We start from the raw sequence: 18,305 nt of genomic DNA, 5'->3' as shown, positions 1-18,305 counted from the left end.
AAACAAATGTCAACCCCAATCACATTTTTAACGAATACTCTTAGCACAGTGGAGATACAATAGGACAGAAATTTTACTTTACAAAATAAAAAGTGAAATCAGTTGATAGTACAATCGACCTTAGTGGAGAAGTATTTCATCATTTCCAAAAAAGTCTTTTATCTTTCATTGTATTTAAACAACGAATTTTTAAATGTTGCTTTAAAATAATCTAGATGAGTGTTGATTGCTTCCGTTGAACTGGAACTAAAAAAAGGAATCTCTAGTTTAGTACTTGGTCCTTGCTTATAGCACCTCTATTCACACGCATACACATATGCACCAAGTGTGCTTTTATGCGCGTATGAAATGTGAATATTCATTTGCATTAGTCGTTTCATACTGAAGATGATTGTGCGTAGTGATGTTGCAAAGTGTGTTTTCTGGCGACAGTCGGCTTATTTTAAAGTGTTTCGTGACGTTGATCAACAACGAATTATTGTCTTTCATTCATCGTTTTATAGGTAAAATTGCCATTACTTCACATATTCTTTCTAAAATACGCGTATTACAGCGTACCCAAATGTTTAATGACCCCATAGCGATGCAACACACACAAAATGGCAGATAAGCGATATGAGCAAACCACGGGAGACAATGCCAATAAGATATTGGCGCTTGAATGTGCGGTTAGGTTTCTACAAAAGTATCCGGAATTTGCTCAATTCGTTCTAAATAAGTCGAGCTATAAATTCGACATTCATGCACTCATCACAGAAGCAAAAAGATTGGACCTAACAGCAGCAGTTGAAGACATTCGGAACGAGTTTGACGCGAACGGTACTAGTTCCGAACTTTCCGATACTGACCAGTGCAATCTGGAGCACAGGCAGCATGTGAGTCCAGTTTTGCACAATCAATTGGATGCACAAACGGACGATAAAGAAACTGAAGTAGATAGCACGGATAACGAAAGCTCGGACCGCAAAGTTTTTCAGGACATTACAAATCAGTTAAAACAAAAATACAGTGTACGCAAAAACAAAACTAAAAACAATTCCCAGCTGGAGGTAAGCCATCGTTACTTGATCTTGCATCCACAAATCAATGTCATCTGATTATTGTGCGTAATGTGTGTCTTTTTGTGTGTTAGTATTGTACCAGTAGCGATGTGAAAACACTATTTTAGTTTAACATTTCATCTTGCATTCACTTACCCACTGTAGCACTGTGTCTTCTGCCTTAACAACGGTGCCGATAAGGAAGAATACGAGAGTCACAGTTGTAAAGATGAATCGGGCAACGTGACATGTCCCGTTTTGCAGAAATTCGTATGCTCACGTTGCCATGCTACTGGGGCTAATGCGCACACGGCCAAATATTGTCCGCTGAAACCGATCATCACACCGGAAGATTGCTTGGTAATGGAGCAAAAATGGTTGCAAAAACGTCGCCGTAGACATGCAGTTGCTGTAAAGACTAATGATATGGATGAACAGAGGAAACTCTCCGGTGATACCAAAAGTCGAACAAGACTACGTTTTTAGTGAGAATAATTTACGCGAAGATATGCAGGACACACATTAGTTATAACTTCTTTATGGATGGCTTAAAGCTCTGTGAGTTTTAGTATCTTATTTTAATTAAAACGTTTACAAAGAGTAAACTATCAAGCATATAAGGGAAGAATGAGAATTTGGCCATCGATGCCATCGAAAAGAAATAGTATTTATTGAAGGAGATACATTATGTGCAAAATGAATATTTTTGCAATCGAATCAAGCACAGTAGGTAGAGCGAGATAACGATCATTTAGATAAAGAAAAGATCAGATTTATTTGATCGTACGAATCGTATCGAAAAGCATCTTCGAAAAACCTGTTGTGCAGGCATTATCGGTGTTTTCAACAAGTCGAGTCGATTGAACAATTTTAAGGAATTGTTATTATGGAAAGACTGATACCTGCTAGTTCTTTTTGTTAGGAAAAGAGCTTTATTTTCTTTCATGTATAAATGTTTTATCAGCTTTTAGTGAAACAACAAACCGTAAATGATTATGTGCTTCAAAGGTGACATTAATATACATTTTACGACAATAATATACAATTCTACATGAAGTGAGTACTTGCATAGTATAACTGAACTGCTATGCGAAGAGAGACGGTCCTATTCACTTTTATAAAACACTTTATGTCCTTTATCTATGATTTACATCACCTCAAATAAAAATATGTAGCATTTATATTAAAACTTTTCAATTATATTTGTGAAAAATGTGGACATCAATATTTGCACCACAACTGTGTATGTTCACAGTTGTATTGTTTTTAACTATTCATCACTTATTCTAGAACACAAAAGCACCTTAGCTCGGGTGGAAGCGGACCAATAACAACTAGCGATTTTAAAAAATAATTCATGTGTACCACATTGACCTGGCGCTACTGTATTTCTCTTCCAATGCCCACCCAATTCAGTGTCGTCTAGTAATCTTGGTACCAACTGTCAATCAGCCGTGTGACGTTTTGGCAATTTTTCAATACCGAAAGGAAAAAAAACTGAAAGCCATCGAACGAGAGCACCAACAAAGTTCCGGAGATCTCTTCTGTGGCCGCAGTTAAGCAGTCCGATTAACTAACTTCCAGCCAGTAAAACTAAACAGGCTAGAAAATATGGCATCCGTAACATCGAAAACCCCGATGCTTCGTGCAGCAGCGGTAAGAATGTTTTTGCTATTCCGCAATTTTGCACAACTCCGTGTTTTCCTTGCTTGCGGACGAAGTGTCAAATCTCGTTACGTAAATTGTGCTCCGTGATGAAATAATCTTTGAGCCCTTTAGTACGGAAGGATATTCTGTTGCGCTACCTCGACCAACTATTGCTTGCTTGAATTGTTCTGATCGAAAGGTGTGGTGTGTGTTTTTCTTCTAGGCCCGTGGCTATGCCGCACACGCTCAGGCTGCCGCTGCTAGCCGTGGTTCGGCCGAAGTGCAGACAACGACCCTGCCTAACAAGCTGGTTGTTTCATCGGCGGAACCGAATGCTGCTGTATCCCGGATCTCGATCGCTTTCCGGTAGGTAGAATTCGCTACAATTCTAGTTTTTTAGACGGTTTATTTATTGTACGATGTTTTTCTTTTAACCCAGTGCCGGATCGCGCAACGAAACTGCCGATAGTCTAGGTGCAGCACATGTGCTGCGTGCTGCAGGTGGTCTCTCAACCAAGACGGCCACCGCGTTTGGCATTACGCGCAACATTCAGCAGTCTGGCGGTACCCTGACGTCTTTGGCCGACCGTGAGGTGGTATCGTACAGTGTTGCCGTGACGAAAGATCAGCTGGAAGTGGGTTTGAAGTATCTGGAGGCAACTGCCACCGGTCAGGTGTTCAAGCCCTGGGAGTTGGCCGAATTGGTACCCGTTATCCGTAACGAGCTGGCCCGTTTGCCATCCGAGGTTCAAGCGGTCGAGTTGCTGCACAAGGCCGCCTTCCGTGACGGACTGGGCAATTCCGTCTTCTGCCCAGACTATCTGGTCGGCAAGCATTCGTCGGAAACGATGCAGCACTATTTTGCGACCAACTGTACCACGAACCGGGCGGCCGTCGCTGGAGTTGGTGTTGATCATCAGCTGCTGGTGGGCTTTGCCCAGAGCCTTGCCCTTGAGTCAGGAGCCGGCGGTGAGAATAAATCCACCTTCAACACCGGTGAAGTGCGTCGCGAAGGTTCCGGTTCGCGTGCCGCTGTTGCCGTTGGCACTCAAGCGGTTGGTTGGAAATCGTTGAAGGAAGCTGCAGCCTTCTGGGTGTTGCACTTTGCTGCGGGTGTTGGACCGGCAACCAAGCGTGGGGCCAACAATGGCGCACTCACGAAGGCTCTCGGAGGTGTTAATAGCAGTGCCCTGTTCAACGGATACACGGACAATGGACTGTTCGGATTCATCGTATCCGGCAATGCGAAGGATGCGGGTAAGGCGGTTGAGGCTGGTGTAAAGGCCCTTAAATCGCTCTCAGTAACTGATGCCTGTGTGTCCCGTGGTAAGGCATTGGCCGTTATGGCCGTGGCTGATATTACTGAGAACCAAAGCTCCCTGCAACATCAGTTGGGCGAAGAGTCGGTCCTCTTAGGACAGGTGTACAAGAAGAGTGACCTAATTGCTGCCGTAAATGCCGTCACCACTGGTGATGTTCAAGCTGTAAGTGCTTTTTTGTATTGAAGATTTGACACGCCATGTTAATGTATGTTTATTCCTTTTTCAGGCCGCCAGCAAAGTTGCTTCCAGCAAATTGGCAATCGGCGCCGTTGGCAATCTGTCCCATGTGCCGCATCTTTGTGAGTTGCACTAATTCCCGCAATTAGAAGTAGGACGGCTCACTGAGGGAAGAGGGAAATTTTCTGGACAATGTTACTGTTTTTGTTTCTTTCTCCGGAGTCGTCTTTGTCCGCTACCATCATCGCAGGCTCAGAGAAACAGAAACGCACTATGCATAGCAAAAGCTGTAGTATAATTCAACCTGAAAACAATATCCGATAACACAGCAAGCACCCCCACAGATTACGGCCGATCAGAACGAAATTGAAATTAATTGTATGTGCGACCCCTAGGGGTCAGCTAGTGGTATCGTTATGAGCAGATAATACCAATGAATAGATTGATTCTGTATCGATGTATTGGAAGTGTTTTATTGAGATATGGAAGGAAAACTAACCCACATATGGTGCAAACAATTTATTCAATAAATAGGATAAACGTCAATTTTGTCTGTTTGAAAAGAGTTTTAATGCCATTTGGTGTAAAAGTATATTTTCTTTATTATTTAGGTATAGTACAGTAGGAGTTTAAATACAGTGCGATATGGAGTGTAATCAATAGTTTATACTCGTGTCTCGTACCGCCATCAGAATTCACTTTGTTGGGGCAGAGATAAACACCAGATAAGGGTGTTATATAAAAGTGTACACAAAGAACCTCATATGGCTTACAAAATTCCTGTTAAAACAATTGCAACGAAAAGCAGACCTATAACGATCCAATAGCCCCAAGTAGAATCTTGTGTGGTGATTGTTCCAATTTGGCGCGTTTCACGATTTATTCGTCCATCGGTCGTTTCCATCGTTTGAGCCAAATCGTCCAATATATCTGAAACAGTCAACGGAAGGGCCTTGTTTTTGTAACAACGGGTTAGAAAACAATCTCGAACAATTTACCATTATGACGATCGACTTCTCCGCCTATTCGGGTCGCTAATTCCTTTTGTCGCGCGATCACTTGAGAAAGAGCTTCGAGGCCTTCATTTTGATCTTCCAAAATACGTGTTTGCTGGGAGCGCAAACCTGCCACAGTATAGTTGCTTTGTGATGGGATCAGTGCGGGCTCATCGTCATCATCATCATCGGCGAAAGCTACTCGGCCACGGCTGTTGCTCCCTGTTTCGAACAGAGCCGACCGAGCGGCTGCTGGTTCGACGTACGTGAATTGACGCTGTAATTGAATCAGCTTCGACTGTAGGGCTTCTATTCTACGCTGCCTTCGTTCGGCTTCCCCAGAAGTAAGGGTGCTGGAGATGAGTCCCAGCTTTCGGGTTAACTGATCCAGCTCACTGCCGAGTTGCTTCAAGCGCACTCGCACCGTACCCGACAGAACGCCATATTCGCGGGACAGCTGATTTTCTCTGTTACGTGCCGCTAGCTGGGATTGAATATCATTGCTCAGGTTCTCGCACGCATCCAATTCGGTCAGCCTTCAAAAGCGAGATGGCAATGAAAGAACAAATCTTAGAATCGTTTGGAAAGAGAAAATGTTGAACGAGCTTCGTTCCTTACCATGGATCTCCGTCGATGTTGATTAAAGCCATTTTGAAGTGCCGTGAAACCCGTGTACGACAAGTGCGGTCAGAAAAGTATCACTACGCACAACATGAAAATGATGAGTAATTTAATTATTGTGATAAGGCGATCGAGAGGCAAGAACAAAAACATACAACAAAACGATCCAGCACCTGCTCGAATGTCACATGGTGCTCGATTTTTCCCAACTAACAAATCCAGCAGATTGTGTCCTATCTGTCAAAGTACCGTTTTTTCAACTGCTGCGAATGGTTTCATATTTATTATACATTCAAAGATACGGCTCTTTTATGGTTAAATTGGAATCAGAACATTAAAATGAAGAGATTTTTATTATTTAACACAAAATACCATAGTTATCAGACCGAAACGAACAATTTAACATAGCTGCGTGCATTCACGATGTTTAAACGAGCCTTAACCAGTTTTGACAGCTGTTGTTCCCACAACATTTTCTCCGAGCGAACGTGAGAAGGTGGCTTTGCAGGTCCAATTTATGTTTCCATTTTATGTGAGTGCGTCGCACAGAACTTTGCACAATATTGTATCGCTGTGTGCTTCCCCGAAAAGGTTAGTTTCAAAGTGCATCCAAATGCAGCAAATTGTGTGTCTTCCTGTGCAGTGAAAGGATAAAATAGCTACCAACATTGCAGTGGTTGCGACACCACAACACCAATTCTGCAGAAGGTTGTTCCGTCATAGTGAATGTGCTGTTACAATCGTGTATTGTTGAGCGTTTTTTTTTTCGTTGCAACATGGAAAATTGTTATTTATTTTGATGAAGATCATTAATAGTGGGGTGGTACAAGGGAAAGGGGTACGTGTGTGAGCTGTTCTTCCTAGGTGGATGAGTTTGAAAGTGTAATCGAACGTAGAATAAAAGAACAACCCCCTGGGAGCCCCAAAACCAACCCCCCACTTAAAAGTTCCTTGAATTCATTTCCAATGGCTGCTGCGTTGATGATGGCAGCGCAGCAGTATGCGTGTGTTCTGTGACGTTGTTTGCTAGTGTAATGGTGGTTGGTAAAGTTCAAACAACAAAAGCACCAGTTCGTACCATACGGAAGTGAAAAACTTATGGAGCACAAACCCCCCGCGCCTGTGAAAGGGAACGTTTGTATGTGTGGCTCTGTGGGTGCGAAGGGAAATTGGCAACATCAACATTGCTTAATTTTCTGAACCATATTTCCATCCGGATTGCGCCTACTACGTAAATGTGAGCGACCCTGGAAGAAGAGAAAAAACAAAGCTCCTTTTGCAAAACGATACATAGCAGCAGGCTAGGCGAACAGTGGAGGACGTTGTTAGAAGCTGTGCCGCTGTGTACAAAGAAAATTCCATCACAATGCACCCTGAGGCTTTTCGGTTGACATTAAAACAGTTTCGATCCGTGGGAGAGAACCCGATTCGTGCTGTTTCTAACTTTTAAAAGCATGTAAGTACTTTACTCAATCACTATATTGCATTGCCAGTTGTTATGTGGTTTTTAAAGTTTGTTTCTTGTAGCTTGAAAATCCGATCCACTGTGGAAGAAGTTTGTTGTGGGGAATTTACAAAATTTCTTCATTGGTTAGTGCAAAACAAAAAGGATGCGAAAGTTCCCAGAGAGAGTGTGTGTGTGTGTAGGGGGCACACTTACGTCATCTAGCTTCGTTTGGGGGATGAAATGTATGCTTCACGCCAAATAACCTCGATTCGGAAGAGTGTAAACGTAGTAGCTCTTGCTAAAAATTGATTACTACAGACAGAAGGAATGTGTCAACCGGGCAGGAAAGCATACGGACTGCTGCCAAACATACGGATGAGTTCTGCAACCGACCATATGTTAGCATTCTTCGCATAGTCCAATTTAATGCGTTACTTCGTGCGTGTGTGGGTGGATCACATATGTGAATTGTGATTATGTTTTACAAAGCATACAACTCTCCCCCGCAATTCAACAGTGTGTGCTTTTTTGAGTAATCCGTTTTTCAACCAACCCTTGGTTTTTAAAGGGTGAATGTTTTTCTCCCAACCCACATGTAACAACCTAAGCCAAACAAAACGGATATTCAACTGTGCGCGCGTTTTCTTTCGCCAACATCACATCCATCTAGAGAGTGTGGGAAAAGTGTGTAAGGCAACGACACACCGGCCTACTTCTGGGCTTGGGCTGGAAGAAGCAGAAATATTCCAGCAGTACTCTGTCTGTCTGTCTGTCTGTCTCACGTTACCCATCCCGATTGCCATTCACTTCTGTCGTTTCGATGAATGTGGGCTCCCAATGACAGTCGCGAAGTTGCGCTTTTTTCTATCGTGGTGAAATAGCAAACAGTAAAAAGTTAATATGACCAAAGGGTTATAGTGCGTAGATACTATACGTGGCATATGGTAGCGTTTTCCCAAATACAAAGGTGTGCTCGTGTTCTTGAAAACAACCTAAACGCAATCAGGTTTGCACTATAATGCACCTGGTGTAAGAAAGGAGAAAAATATGGCGTACTTCAGAGCCAACTCAGCAGTCCAGCAGCAGTTGTGAATCACGTTTTTCATTGGTTATCTGTTAGTAATTTTGTTGTGTAGTTAAGGGGTTCTGATAATCATGCTGTGTAGGTGTTTGCTGTTCGAGCTATCTTATCAGCAATGCGTGTGGTGTAACCATGATAAGGGAAGGTATTTGGTCTGACCAATATGGCCTATTTGAGCTGATATTTAGTGCTTTTTAGTCTCGTTAAAGCTAACTAATCTGACCAATATGGTTTGGAGCATTTGTATCAGCTTGTAGTTTCTTCGTTGTTGTATGTTGTTTCCAAATATTCGCACTTCACGTCTATCTAAAACTCATGCACTGCTATGAGTAAAACTCATCTGATATGAATAAACTGGTCGTTGGTGGCAAATTACATCACTTTTCTGCGTAATGCTTAACAAAGCTTTGCCCTTAACAAGAAGAAATACCGTCGTGTGGTATTATCATTATCATAAAGAGAAGGAAAGAAGAAACCTTTGGCTTGTGTTGCCATTTTTTCACTCGTCTTATTACCAACTAGGATAGGTTGAGAGACGAGAAAATAGTGTAACTGACCCTTGTGGGGCTTGCGCTCGCCTGTACACAGCAAACCGTAAAGAATCAACGGAAAATAACAATCAACTATAATTGTTGTCAGCCAACCCCTTGGCTCTTGGGCTCTTTCGTTTGCAAACGTCTTGCCACGAGACCAACTGGACTATAAATGTTGTGCAAACGCATACGCACATAAACCGGACTTCAGTAATTTACCTTGAAGGCCACTGAGTAACGCTGTGGCCGTACTCTTTGCCTTTTCGTTTTTAAATACATTAGAACTATGAGCCTCAGAAGGCTTAAAAGAACTGTTTCGGTTAAGTATCATGATGATGGGCTTGAGTTGTTTAATAATAAAGTTTAATGGTTAGCGTTATATGTTGCACCGTAAAACAAAATTACACCAACATTACACCATTTTTCGGCATTTTCTAACTTTTCGGCTTTCACACTAAGTGAGGGAGAGCTGTAAAACTGCAACACAGCTTCCGGCACGGTGCCTTCTTTATTATGATCAGTGTTTGGCCCAACACCTTCCGGGGAGTGAAGGGCGAAATTTGTTAAACGGAGCTTTTTTTTGCGCCTAATCAAGATCGTTATTTTCGGTTGACTGAGTTGATGGAATGTCCATTTCGATTTTAAACTCAGCTTACGGCGCAAAGCTGCACGACGCAAAAACTTAACCGTTACAAAATGTTGACCATCAGAGTTGAACGAATTTGGTGGTGACGGGGGTTGTTCCATGGTTATTTTACCGAAACGCTTAGGGTGAAATAATGAGACAATGGCCCAGAAAGAGCAGATCATTACAGGGTTATTGATTATGATGAAACTCTTCTTTCCACTGAAACTGATCTTCCAAATGATTGACTGATTATTTACGATCGTTTTTCGCTGCCTTATTAATCTTTTCTACGTTTTGACATTTATACTAATTAATGTTTTTTTTCTATTTCTTTCATTGCAGATTTCTAATCGAATAAAAGAAACCTACCGCATAAAACTTAATAAAAAGGAAGCGATTGTAAATCAGAATAATCGGGACCGAGATTCAAGTGACGATTGTTGTGTCGTGTACACAATTAAAGCTGCTGTAAATGCCCTTTTGCACGTGGCGTGCTTTTGTAAGCTCTGCTGCAAGTAAAAACATTTGTGAGTGGTGTTCGATGCCAGAAAATGTTTTCCAGCTACATCGAAAAAACCAACAACGGAACATCGCGTTGTTGAAGTAAAATGCCATCTTTACTAGGATCGCTCGTGGAATGTGGGATTTAATGTTGGAATCACGGTACCATTTTCACGGCATGTTGCCTTCGTCACGTTTTTTCCAGCCCACCCCGCGGCACGTCTTAATGCCAGACATCGTTTTATGGTGGCGCATTGTAGTGGAAAAATTGAATTTTCAGTCAACTTACCGGTAGTTGGGTTGCAGCGCGCCTGATACACCCTCCGAGTTGCTTACGATTCGGAAAAGCGCAAAAGAAATTGTTGAATTTTAGTAGTTTTATTGCATTTGCAAATTCACTGCATAGTGGTTGGCTGAAGTTAATACTATTGATTCCTTTTATACGTAACGCACAAGGAAGGATTATTGCATTTGCAAAGCATCGTGCAATATCTGTAACTCAAAGCTGTCAGTAAAGCAGTTTCCTCTCAGCAGATGAAGTACGAGATTTATTGCGATTCGATTCAATTCACGAGCACGAATTTACAACCCTTTATAACTGGGGCGGCACCAAAAAGAAATCAAATCTCCTTCCCCCCTACGCGGGATTGTACGTGAGCTCATCTTCATTTGTTTCGCGATAGAAAGTGAAATTCAACGACACTCCTCGAGAGGTGTTTGTTGGAAGTTTTGTGAGGTGTTAAGATTGATCAGTTTTCTTTTCCTTCGATTTATTACCCCTTTTCCATACCATTTCCCCTTCTTATATTTGTTGTGCCTTTTTTTTAGTGGAAGTGTTCGACAAGTGCATATGCAATTTCGCCGGTGAACAACAGTGGTGTGAATAAATTTAAATTGGTGCAGAAAAGAAAAAGAAAAACGATATCGGGCGTTTGTGTGTGTGTGGCCGGTAAAACGGAAGGGTAGTGAAAACTCCGCGAAATCGTGAAACCATCGTACCATCGATGTGTGGTGGTTGCACGAATGATTGAGCAATTTGCCTGCGGAGAGATCATTGTCTGTATCGGGTGGTGATAGACGGAGCCCGGTTGCAGCTTCCAAACGAGCGGGAACACACCGAACCGCCGCGAAGCAACGAACCGTGAAGGAGGAGGGCACCCGTGTGTGGAGAGATTTCGTGCGGCGCCCAAGAACGACCACGAACGGCGTGTGTGTGTTTTTCTTTTTGCGTGTGCACACGAACACCGGATTTGTGGTGGTGGTGCAGCTTCTGCAAATACGATGAGTACGGAACATCCGGCAGCGAGTGAGCTGCTGGCCAATGCTACCGCTGCCACGGCCGCCGCCGTCAGCAGCACGGCCAAGGCGAACATTGCCGTGCGTATGACGGAGGCCCCAGCCTCGGCCCTAGCGATCGATCCCATCATCAACCATGTCGGTGACGGCATTTTCCTGCAGGCCAAGACGGCCCAAATCTTTGCCGGTATCTGCGTCTGGATGGCACTGTTCATCACTTGTCAGCAGGTGAGTTAAAAAAAAAACGATTAAAATGATATTACACTAATTGTGCAAAATGTAATAATTATTCGCAATGTTTTTTCCTTTCGTTTTCGGTACATATTGTAAAATTAAAAATCAATTATTATGAGACTCATTTAAGTTATGAATTTTACATTTTTCCCTTGATGTAATGGCTTCAGCTTTATGGTTGACGTTCGGGCCAATAAACTTTCCTATTGACTTACCCCAAACGCCCCAAAATGTAGCCACAATGTAGTGGTAAAAATTGTTTGTTTATTTTTTTTTCTCTCTCCACACTTCCACTGCTTCACCCTCTTCGCCCTCGCTGAACAAAAAGCAGACAACCCAAAGTCAAACAATTCTTTAGAACCGTTGAAGCGCAATCCGTGCGTGACATGCGGAAATGGCGAAAATTCTCCCGTTTGTCGTCGTCACCGTTGCTGCTGTTGGGATATTCGGCGGTCACGGACTAGTGGGCACTCGGTCGTTGCGCGTGTGTGTGTGATGCATTGTTTTCTGATGCTATTATTGCTGCATTAGCATGTTTGGCATGGCATAGGGGCATAGATGGACGCGAAATGGGAGCCATGCTGCTGCTGCTACTGCTGTTGCATTTATGCATTTCGATTGATTTTTTGTTTGCATTTTATAATTTACATTCTTTGCTAGAGAATGTGTTTTATATTCTACTTTATATTAGCGACCAACAAATGTCAAACGATTTGGAGCAAATGTTTTCTTTCAACCAACCTTTCAATGTTGCATAAAATGCGACTCTAACACTCTCGGTGCAACGGCTTGTAGCGGCCGAATTCGTATTGCCTTGCCTAGATGGCAACTAGATGTTGCCGTGCCGTTCGACGCAGTCTTAAGTCCTTGAGTGGGGAGACTTGTCTGGAGCAGGTTTTATGCAACTTTTATCCCACTACATACGGTGCTGTGTGTCTCTTCATCACGACGGTACAAAACCTTGGCCATATTTCGAGTAACGGTTGAGTAGTTGTTCACCTGTATGATACTTTATGTTTTGCAAACGATAACATCCTGTTAGTGCAGGAAAACACGTGTGATGAAGTGAGCGTAAGTTTGAGTTTCTTAGCTTTATAAAAAATTATATCTCTTATTTGGAATTAAAATTTTTCTTTAAAGTGTTTTATTAATTCTTTTTAAATGCGAAATAGAATAGTGTTTCCAATAAATTGTTCAAGAATAAGTATCAATAATACTTTCAAAAACAATCTAAAAATAATCTAAAACATGTTCCAAGTGCTTGATTTTATAGTCTGGACAAACATTTTGTTACTAGCCACGTTTGGAACGTGTAGCTAAGCAGTAGAGGAAAGCGATAAGAAAATCCCACATAAAAAAACTTGAGAGTCTAGTATGGCCTATGGTTGTCTGGGTATTAGCTTAAGAAGGAAGTTGCTTTGACGCACTCTCCGCATCCTGTCTTTGGCATCGAGGTCAACTTTTCCTCGCACCAATGATTTGTCTCTCTGCGGCTGGTTCACTGTTTTAATAGACACTCAAAAAACTTTATCCGTTCTAAAAAGAGCGTAAAAACATAATTTTTGAGACCGAAATCGTGCGAGATCCACCTCTCCACCTCTAGGCCCGTCCACAGCCTACGATTGATTGGGGTGGTTGGGGGACCGTTTTATCATGTCCGTCAGTGTTCGGTTTCGGAAATAGGAAAAGTTTTAATTTATTTTCTTCTACCGCTGTCATTGAGCGATGGGTGAGCCGATAAAGGGGGAAGTATTGGGTGTGAAAACTATATTCAACGGATCCGGGCTACTGGTGGTTTGTTTCCTCCCCAACCCCCTGCATACGGTAAATCCAAAAAGCTCTAACCACATCATTCGCCAAATGCGAAGGAAACCATCTATCGGGCTAATTAGATTAGACAACCTTTTTGATCTGCAAAAAGCAACTAAAGGCACAAAGTTGTAGGAAAATCGATGGTATGACGTACATTGACCACGTTGGAGTTATTTCTAACTTGCTGACGACAGTAATGGTGTTTTGTGTTTTCTGTGCTTTGGGGTTAAAATATAACGGGGCTATAAAGTAAAACTTGTGAAGAAAAAAGAATAATTAAAAAAACATTCTTCACCAAAAGTAGCTTTAACAGATTTAAAGAACCCACTTTACGTTATTGACACAAAGTAAGGTTAGTTCATCTGGAACGGTTTTCACTTTCAGCAACGATCGATCTGAATTCGTTTATTGGGCCCGACAATCATAACAGCTGGGCGTTCAAAGTCACCTCCAAAACTGTCCTCAGACGCTCTCGATTCACTTGGATGATCGTTTTGATCGAAAGACGTAACCTTGAATTGCTTGAAGGCTGTACTTGTGTTGGTTTTTCGTTGTTATTGCTGTTCGAAAACGGAAAAGTAAGGGTTGTTTTTGGGTGGTGGTGAATCGATCGGCGGAAAACATGGCCTAATTGCCTGGAAGCTGATGCTATCTTTGGTCGCGATGTTCGACCAACTCGAATGCTGTGATGCTGCAGCGATGAAACAAGTCTAGCCTGAATGCACACCGATACTAGGGCACGAGCGAGCGACGGGACGTTAAAATGTTTCAAATACCTTGCTCCACAGCCAGTTGTGGGGTTTGCTTTTTCTGTACCAGATTTGCTTAGATTGTACCAATTTCATCCGTGATCAAAATACGCAAAACCGGTGCGTTTCGTTCGTGATGATCTGCTTCGTGCCATGATCTGGAATTAAATCCTCGTTTGTTTGATAAAGTCTTCCACTGCACTGGTACTTTCCTTCGTTCGCGGTCGCTAACGAGGTGTGCATAATTGGTGTTGCCACAGAACTGCACTGAATAAAATGGTTTCACTCTTGTACACATCAGCACACTTGCTAATCGTCGTGTAATCACTGTGAAAAAGAAGATGCATTTTTGCGTTGAACGGACGATGACGCACCCCATTGTTGGCTGGTGGTGTGGAAATGCATCGCCCGCTGGTATGGCTGTGTCCCATTTAATCAATCAATCAAGCAAACTACCGTCGGTTAGTTGCTTTTTATAAAGGAAAAAGTCATGTTCCATTTACTTGATGAAATATTGCTATGTTGATGTTTGAAGTTCGTGGATATAGGTTTAGACATCAACTGGAAAAGTTTGAACTATTTCTGAAAATTCTGAAAAATTCTGATTTTCTCAATTTTGAATTTTAATGTATCGACTGGGGATGGCTAAATCCTCAATTTTCCCGGTGTCGCAGTAATCCGACTCCGAGACATTCGGGAGTTAACTCCGGAGTAACTCCGCCATTATTAACAACCAGGGGGAGTGGCGTTGGAAAAGTTAAGAAGTTGTAAAAACAGTTCAACTAACTGCTGGATTCAGCGCTGGAGTAATCCGGTGTCAGCTACGGAGTAATTTGGAGTCAACTCAAATTTTTTCCCGGAGTTCAATCCGGATTCATGAATCCACTCCGGAGTTCTCATCACTAGTATAGACGTCTAACTGGTTAATCTTTCTGGAACATCTAGTTCAAATTGAAAATAATCCAGTAATGGCTGCAAATGAAAGTAGTGGGCAGCTTGAGAAGTACCTACTTCTATAGAGTGAGTTAATAAATTTAGTTACTATAAAGGCACCAACCATCTTCATCACTATTACTTCGATTTCGTCTAACACTCGGCGATCTTCAACCCAGGGCTCCATCGTTAGTCGTAAGAGCGGAAAAGATTGAAACACTTCGTAGATAATAAATTATTCAACATCCTTTTTTGCAAGAGAAGCAATTAACAACACGTTCAAAGCGAAACTATGCAAGCGAGTAGCGAACAGAGGCAAAAGGGGGTACCATTTGCCCATTGATTTATCTACACACCAACCAATACCACAGCCAGCGTAAGAGAGAAAATAAATTAAACGATTTTCTTTCCCATCAGATGCAGGCTGTGTGTGCGCTTATAAGAAAACCGATCCATGTGCATGTGCTTAGGATAATTGGACGGGTGAATTTTCATTTTTTTCGGGGTAAAATATTCGACACACCAAATAGGGTGGTCCAGCTTGTTGTGTGGACGTGCGCTAATTGTGAACCATTAGTGGATGGTTCGATTTTATTGCTGTTAAGTGAAGGGATCAATAAAATGGTGTGTATGTTTTGTTTACTGCACACACGGTTTTGCGATAGTTCCGAAACTGAAAGCTACCGATTGGGTCGATCACATTTTGCCACTACGGTGGTGGCGTCGTCTTGCTTGGCTGGTGCTTTGTCTGCGGTGGCGGAGGTCTGAGTGGATGCCACAGATGGCCAGTAGGAGCGGACATTGCATAAAATGATGGCAATGTCAATATTATTGTTTTATTGTGCTGCCATCGCTGCGCATGGGGGGGGGCGTTGAACATAAGTTAAAGGAAGGTTTTCTTTCATTTTCGTTGAAATTCATCACTCCGATCTCCGAACCGATCTCGAAGAAAAGAGAAATACCGACAGGTTGAGTTTATTATACAACTGTTTTTTTTTTGTGTCTAAATTTTCTTTTTTTTCGTTGATGATTGTTTGCTTTGGTTGATGGTTATTTATGCTAAGAGAGCGGTGGTGTGAATGATGAAATGTCAAGGCCTTTTGAAAAATGGACAAACGAACCGAATCAATCATGACGGAAAATGTGATTTTCGTTGGACCCATTTCGACACAGCAACACAAAAAAAAGACACGGGAAACTATGGAATTGGGAGATTGTTTGCCATAGAAGGTGTACCTAGGAATAAAGGTGTTCGACCAGGTGTTTGTATGTTGATATGAAATAATAATTTTATGTGTTAAGCCTCTCCCATGCGATTCATACAGTTCATGAGCTTGTGGGAATTCAAAATGACATTATTTAATAGAAGCTACGGTCAAAAAAAAATTTATCATTTCTCAAACATACTCGAGCTTAGTAAACATCATTAGAAAAACAGAAATATCACAAGAAGATAGCTTTCAACGAAACCGATTTGAACGAATCAACAAGATTGTCTGCAAACTATAATAAACACGATCAGCATTTTATTTTTGTTCGCTTTTGAAGATGCATTTTTATGTTGCCAATATGTAAATTTTCGCTGCTGATATGTTGTCACCAGCATGGCAGCACCTGATTGGACGTTTATTTCTACAATTCTATGTACCGCACATAACAACTTCCGTAGTTGAACGTTGGTGCATTGCTTTGCCGTGGAAAAGCGCAAAATACAGTTGTTAGGATGCATACAAATGATGCAACTTATTTTTCGAACCACCCTTTTTGCAATTCAGTTTAAGATTGTGTGTGTGAGATCGTTTATAAAAAGGAAAAAAGCTTTTGGGATTCGTTTATATTGTGATGCTCTTTTGGTTGTATAATGTATAAAACGTTCATTTATTGGTAGCTACACCTTAAACATCTGCCTTCAAAACATCTTAAAGATGATGTATGAAATGTTTTAGATTATGCCAACAAAAGCTATTCGAAAGCATGTCAAAAAGCAATGTGGTTGGCCACCGTTTCTTTTCCGAAGAAGTTTCGAACGACAAACACAGAACAGTAAGACGACATCCATGGGCGCTTGTTAACACACGTATGATGCTTCCAGCTGCTGGAACGTCTCTTCTGCTATGCACCAGCAAATGGACGACGATCAGTCTTTCGTGTCACGAACAGACGATGCTGTGTGGCACCGACTCTGCTCCAGCCATCGAGTGAATAGAAGTGCATCGTTTTGCACTCATAAATCATCTGAATAACGGCGATTAAGTGACAGTGTTTGGCAGCTCTCTTTTACATGCACACAGCCCGGATTGTTCGTGGTTATCGTTTTAGCATTAGATCAGCATCCGACCATTTTTTGAAGCGGCATGCAAATGTTTTTCCATCGAAGAATGGGTTTAATGCGATGGCTTTCGGGGAAAAGGAGAAGTTTGTTTTACTCTGTACAAAGGCCAGCATTATTATCTGAATTTGAATCGCTTAAACTAAAGCGAGTTTGTTCAATAATGATTTAAATATTATTTGGTTGCAAAAAAAGGCTTCAATTATGCATTTTTAAAGCAATTGAATTGGAATTGAAATTGAAATGAGAAGCCTAACAACACGAAGATCATTTCCATATCTACATGGGTTCGTTGCCGAAGCAAATCGCCAGCATCAGCATATATAGATTTCTAACCCTGGAAATGAATTACTTAACCGTGAAATGATGTGTTATTGGAAGGCGTGGGAATAGAAGCTTTTGTTGAGAATCTTATGTTTTGCATCAATTCAATTAATTCTCATCAAGTCTATTGGTTTTTGTTTGTTCAAGGTTTCTAATCTGATGAACTGTAACATTGATGGTTGAGAACATTTGCTTTTGTTTAGCTGAATGTGCCGAAGGACTTGTGGAATTTTTCGAACTTCTTTTGAATCTTGTTCAATAACTGATTCCGTAAAGAAAGCTTTGAGCAGAATCCATGTCAGTTGGCAAAAGTTCCAGAAAGTTGGAAGAATGTCAGATCTACTTCGGTGCATTCTAGCTCCACTCGAACTCTCAAGTTTCTAAGAACTCTAAATCTCAAAAGAACTCTTAGTCTCAGAACTTGAAGTCTCTTAGAACTCAACTTAAGAATCCAAAAATGGCACCAACTTTGCCGATGAACTCAAAAGCTCTGTGTATTTTTTTGGCTCTAATAAGATATGTTTGTTGAGTTTCTCATTCATTATTGTAAAAAAAAGGCTTTATGTTTTAATAAGTAAATATTTCTTGAGGTATAACAAATGCTGCAAACTCATTAATATATGCCAACATTACTCG

The 18,305-nt window shown here is 41.6% G+C and overlaps 4 protein-coding genes across 12 annotated transcripts in view; 3 read left to right on the top strand and 1 right to left on the bottom strand.

Moving 5' to 3' along the window:
- The first annotated feature begins 332 nt into the window (after positions 1 to 332).
- On the top strand, positions 333 to 2,221 carry LOC125770497 (uncharacterized). Of its 2 annotated transcripts, XM_049440194.1 has the most exons (3): positions 333 to 503; positions 582 to 1,049; positions 1,206 to 2,221. In XM_049440194.1, exons 2-3 carry the CDS (start codon positions 600 to 602, stop codon positions 1,524 to 1,526), a joined length of 771 nt encoding a protein of 256 aa, XP_049296151.1. In that variant the 5' UTR covers positions 333 to 503; positions 582 to 599; the 3' UTR covers positions 1,527 to 2,221. The 2 variants fall into 2 exon arrangements, with proteins under 2 accessions (XP_049296151.1, XP_049296150.1); XM_049440193.1 differs by having other exon boundaries at positions 334 to 1,049.
- A 287-nt stretch (positions 2,222 to 2,508) lies between these two features.
- Positions 2,509 to 4,732, top strand: LOC125770464 (cytochrome b-c1 complex subunit 2, mitochondrial). Its single transcript, XM_049440145.1, has 4 exons — positions 2,509 to 2,696; positions 2,911 to 3,053; positions 3,127 to 4,171; positions 4,236 to 4,732. Exons 1-4 carry the CDS (start codon positions 2,652 to 2,654, stop codon positions 4,320 to 4,322), a joined length of 1,320 nt encoding a protein of 439 aa, XP_049296102.1. The 5' UTR covers positions 2,509 to 2,651; the 3' UTR covers positions 4,323 to 4,732.
- Positions 4,733 to 4,763: 31 nt separating this feature from the next.
- On the bottom strand, positions 4,764 to 6,021 carry LOC125770500 (syntaxin-8). Its single transcript, XM_049440198.1, has 3 exons — positions 5,800 to 6,021; positions 5,185 to 5,717; positions 4,764 to 5,116 (listed from the first exon to the last, which is right to left on the bottom strand). Exons 1-3 carry the CDS (start codon positions 5,829 to 5,831, stop codon positions 4,956 to 4,958), a joined length of 726 nt encoding a protein of 241 aa, XP_049296155.1. The 5' UTR covers positions 5,832 to 6,021; the 3' UTR covers positions 4,764 to 4,955.
- A 233-nt stretch (positions 6,022 to 6,254) lies between these two features.
- LOC125770458 (transmembrane protein 184B) overlaps positions 6,255 to 18,305 on the top strand; it is a 29,263-nt gene continuing 17,212 nt past the window's right edge. For 3 of the 8 annotated variants that reach the window (XM_049440123.1, XM_049440131.1, XM_049440129.1), the window contains exons 1-2: positions 6,255 to 6,393; positions 10,821 to 11,516. In XM_049440123.1, the coding sequence (XP_049296080.1) occupies positions 11,274 to 11,516 (243 nt within the window). In that variant the 5' untranslated portion in view covers positions 6,255 to 6,393; positions 10,821 to 11,273. The other 5 variants (XM_049440125.1, XM_049440126.1, XM_049440124.1 and 2 more) reach the window with 5 other exon arrangements.

This window comes from Anopheles funestus, chromosome 3RL, assembly GCF_943734845.2.
Source record: "Anopheles funestus chromosome 3RL, idAnoFuneDA-416_04, whole genome shotgun sequence".
NCBI classification, from domain to species: Eukaryota; Metazoa; Arthropoda; class Insecta; order Diptera; family Culicidae; genus Anopheles; species Anopheles funestus.
This window is presented reverse-complemented; position numbering and strand designations above follow the sequence as displayed.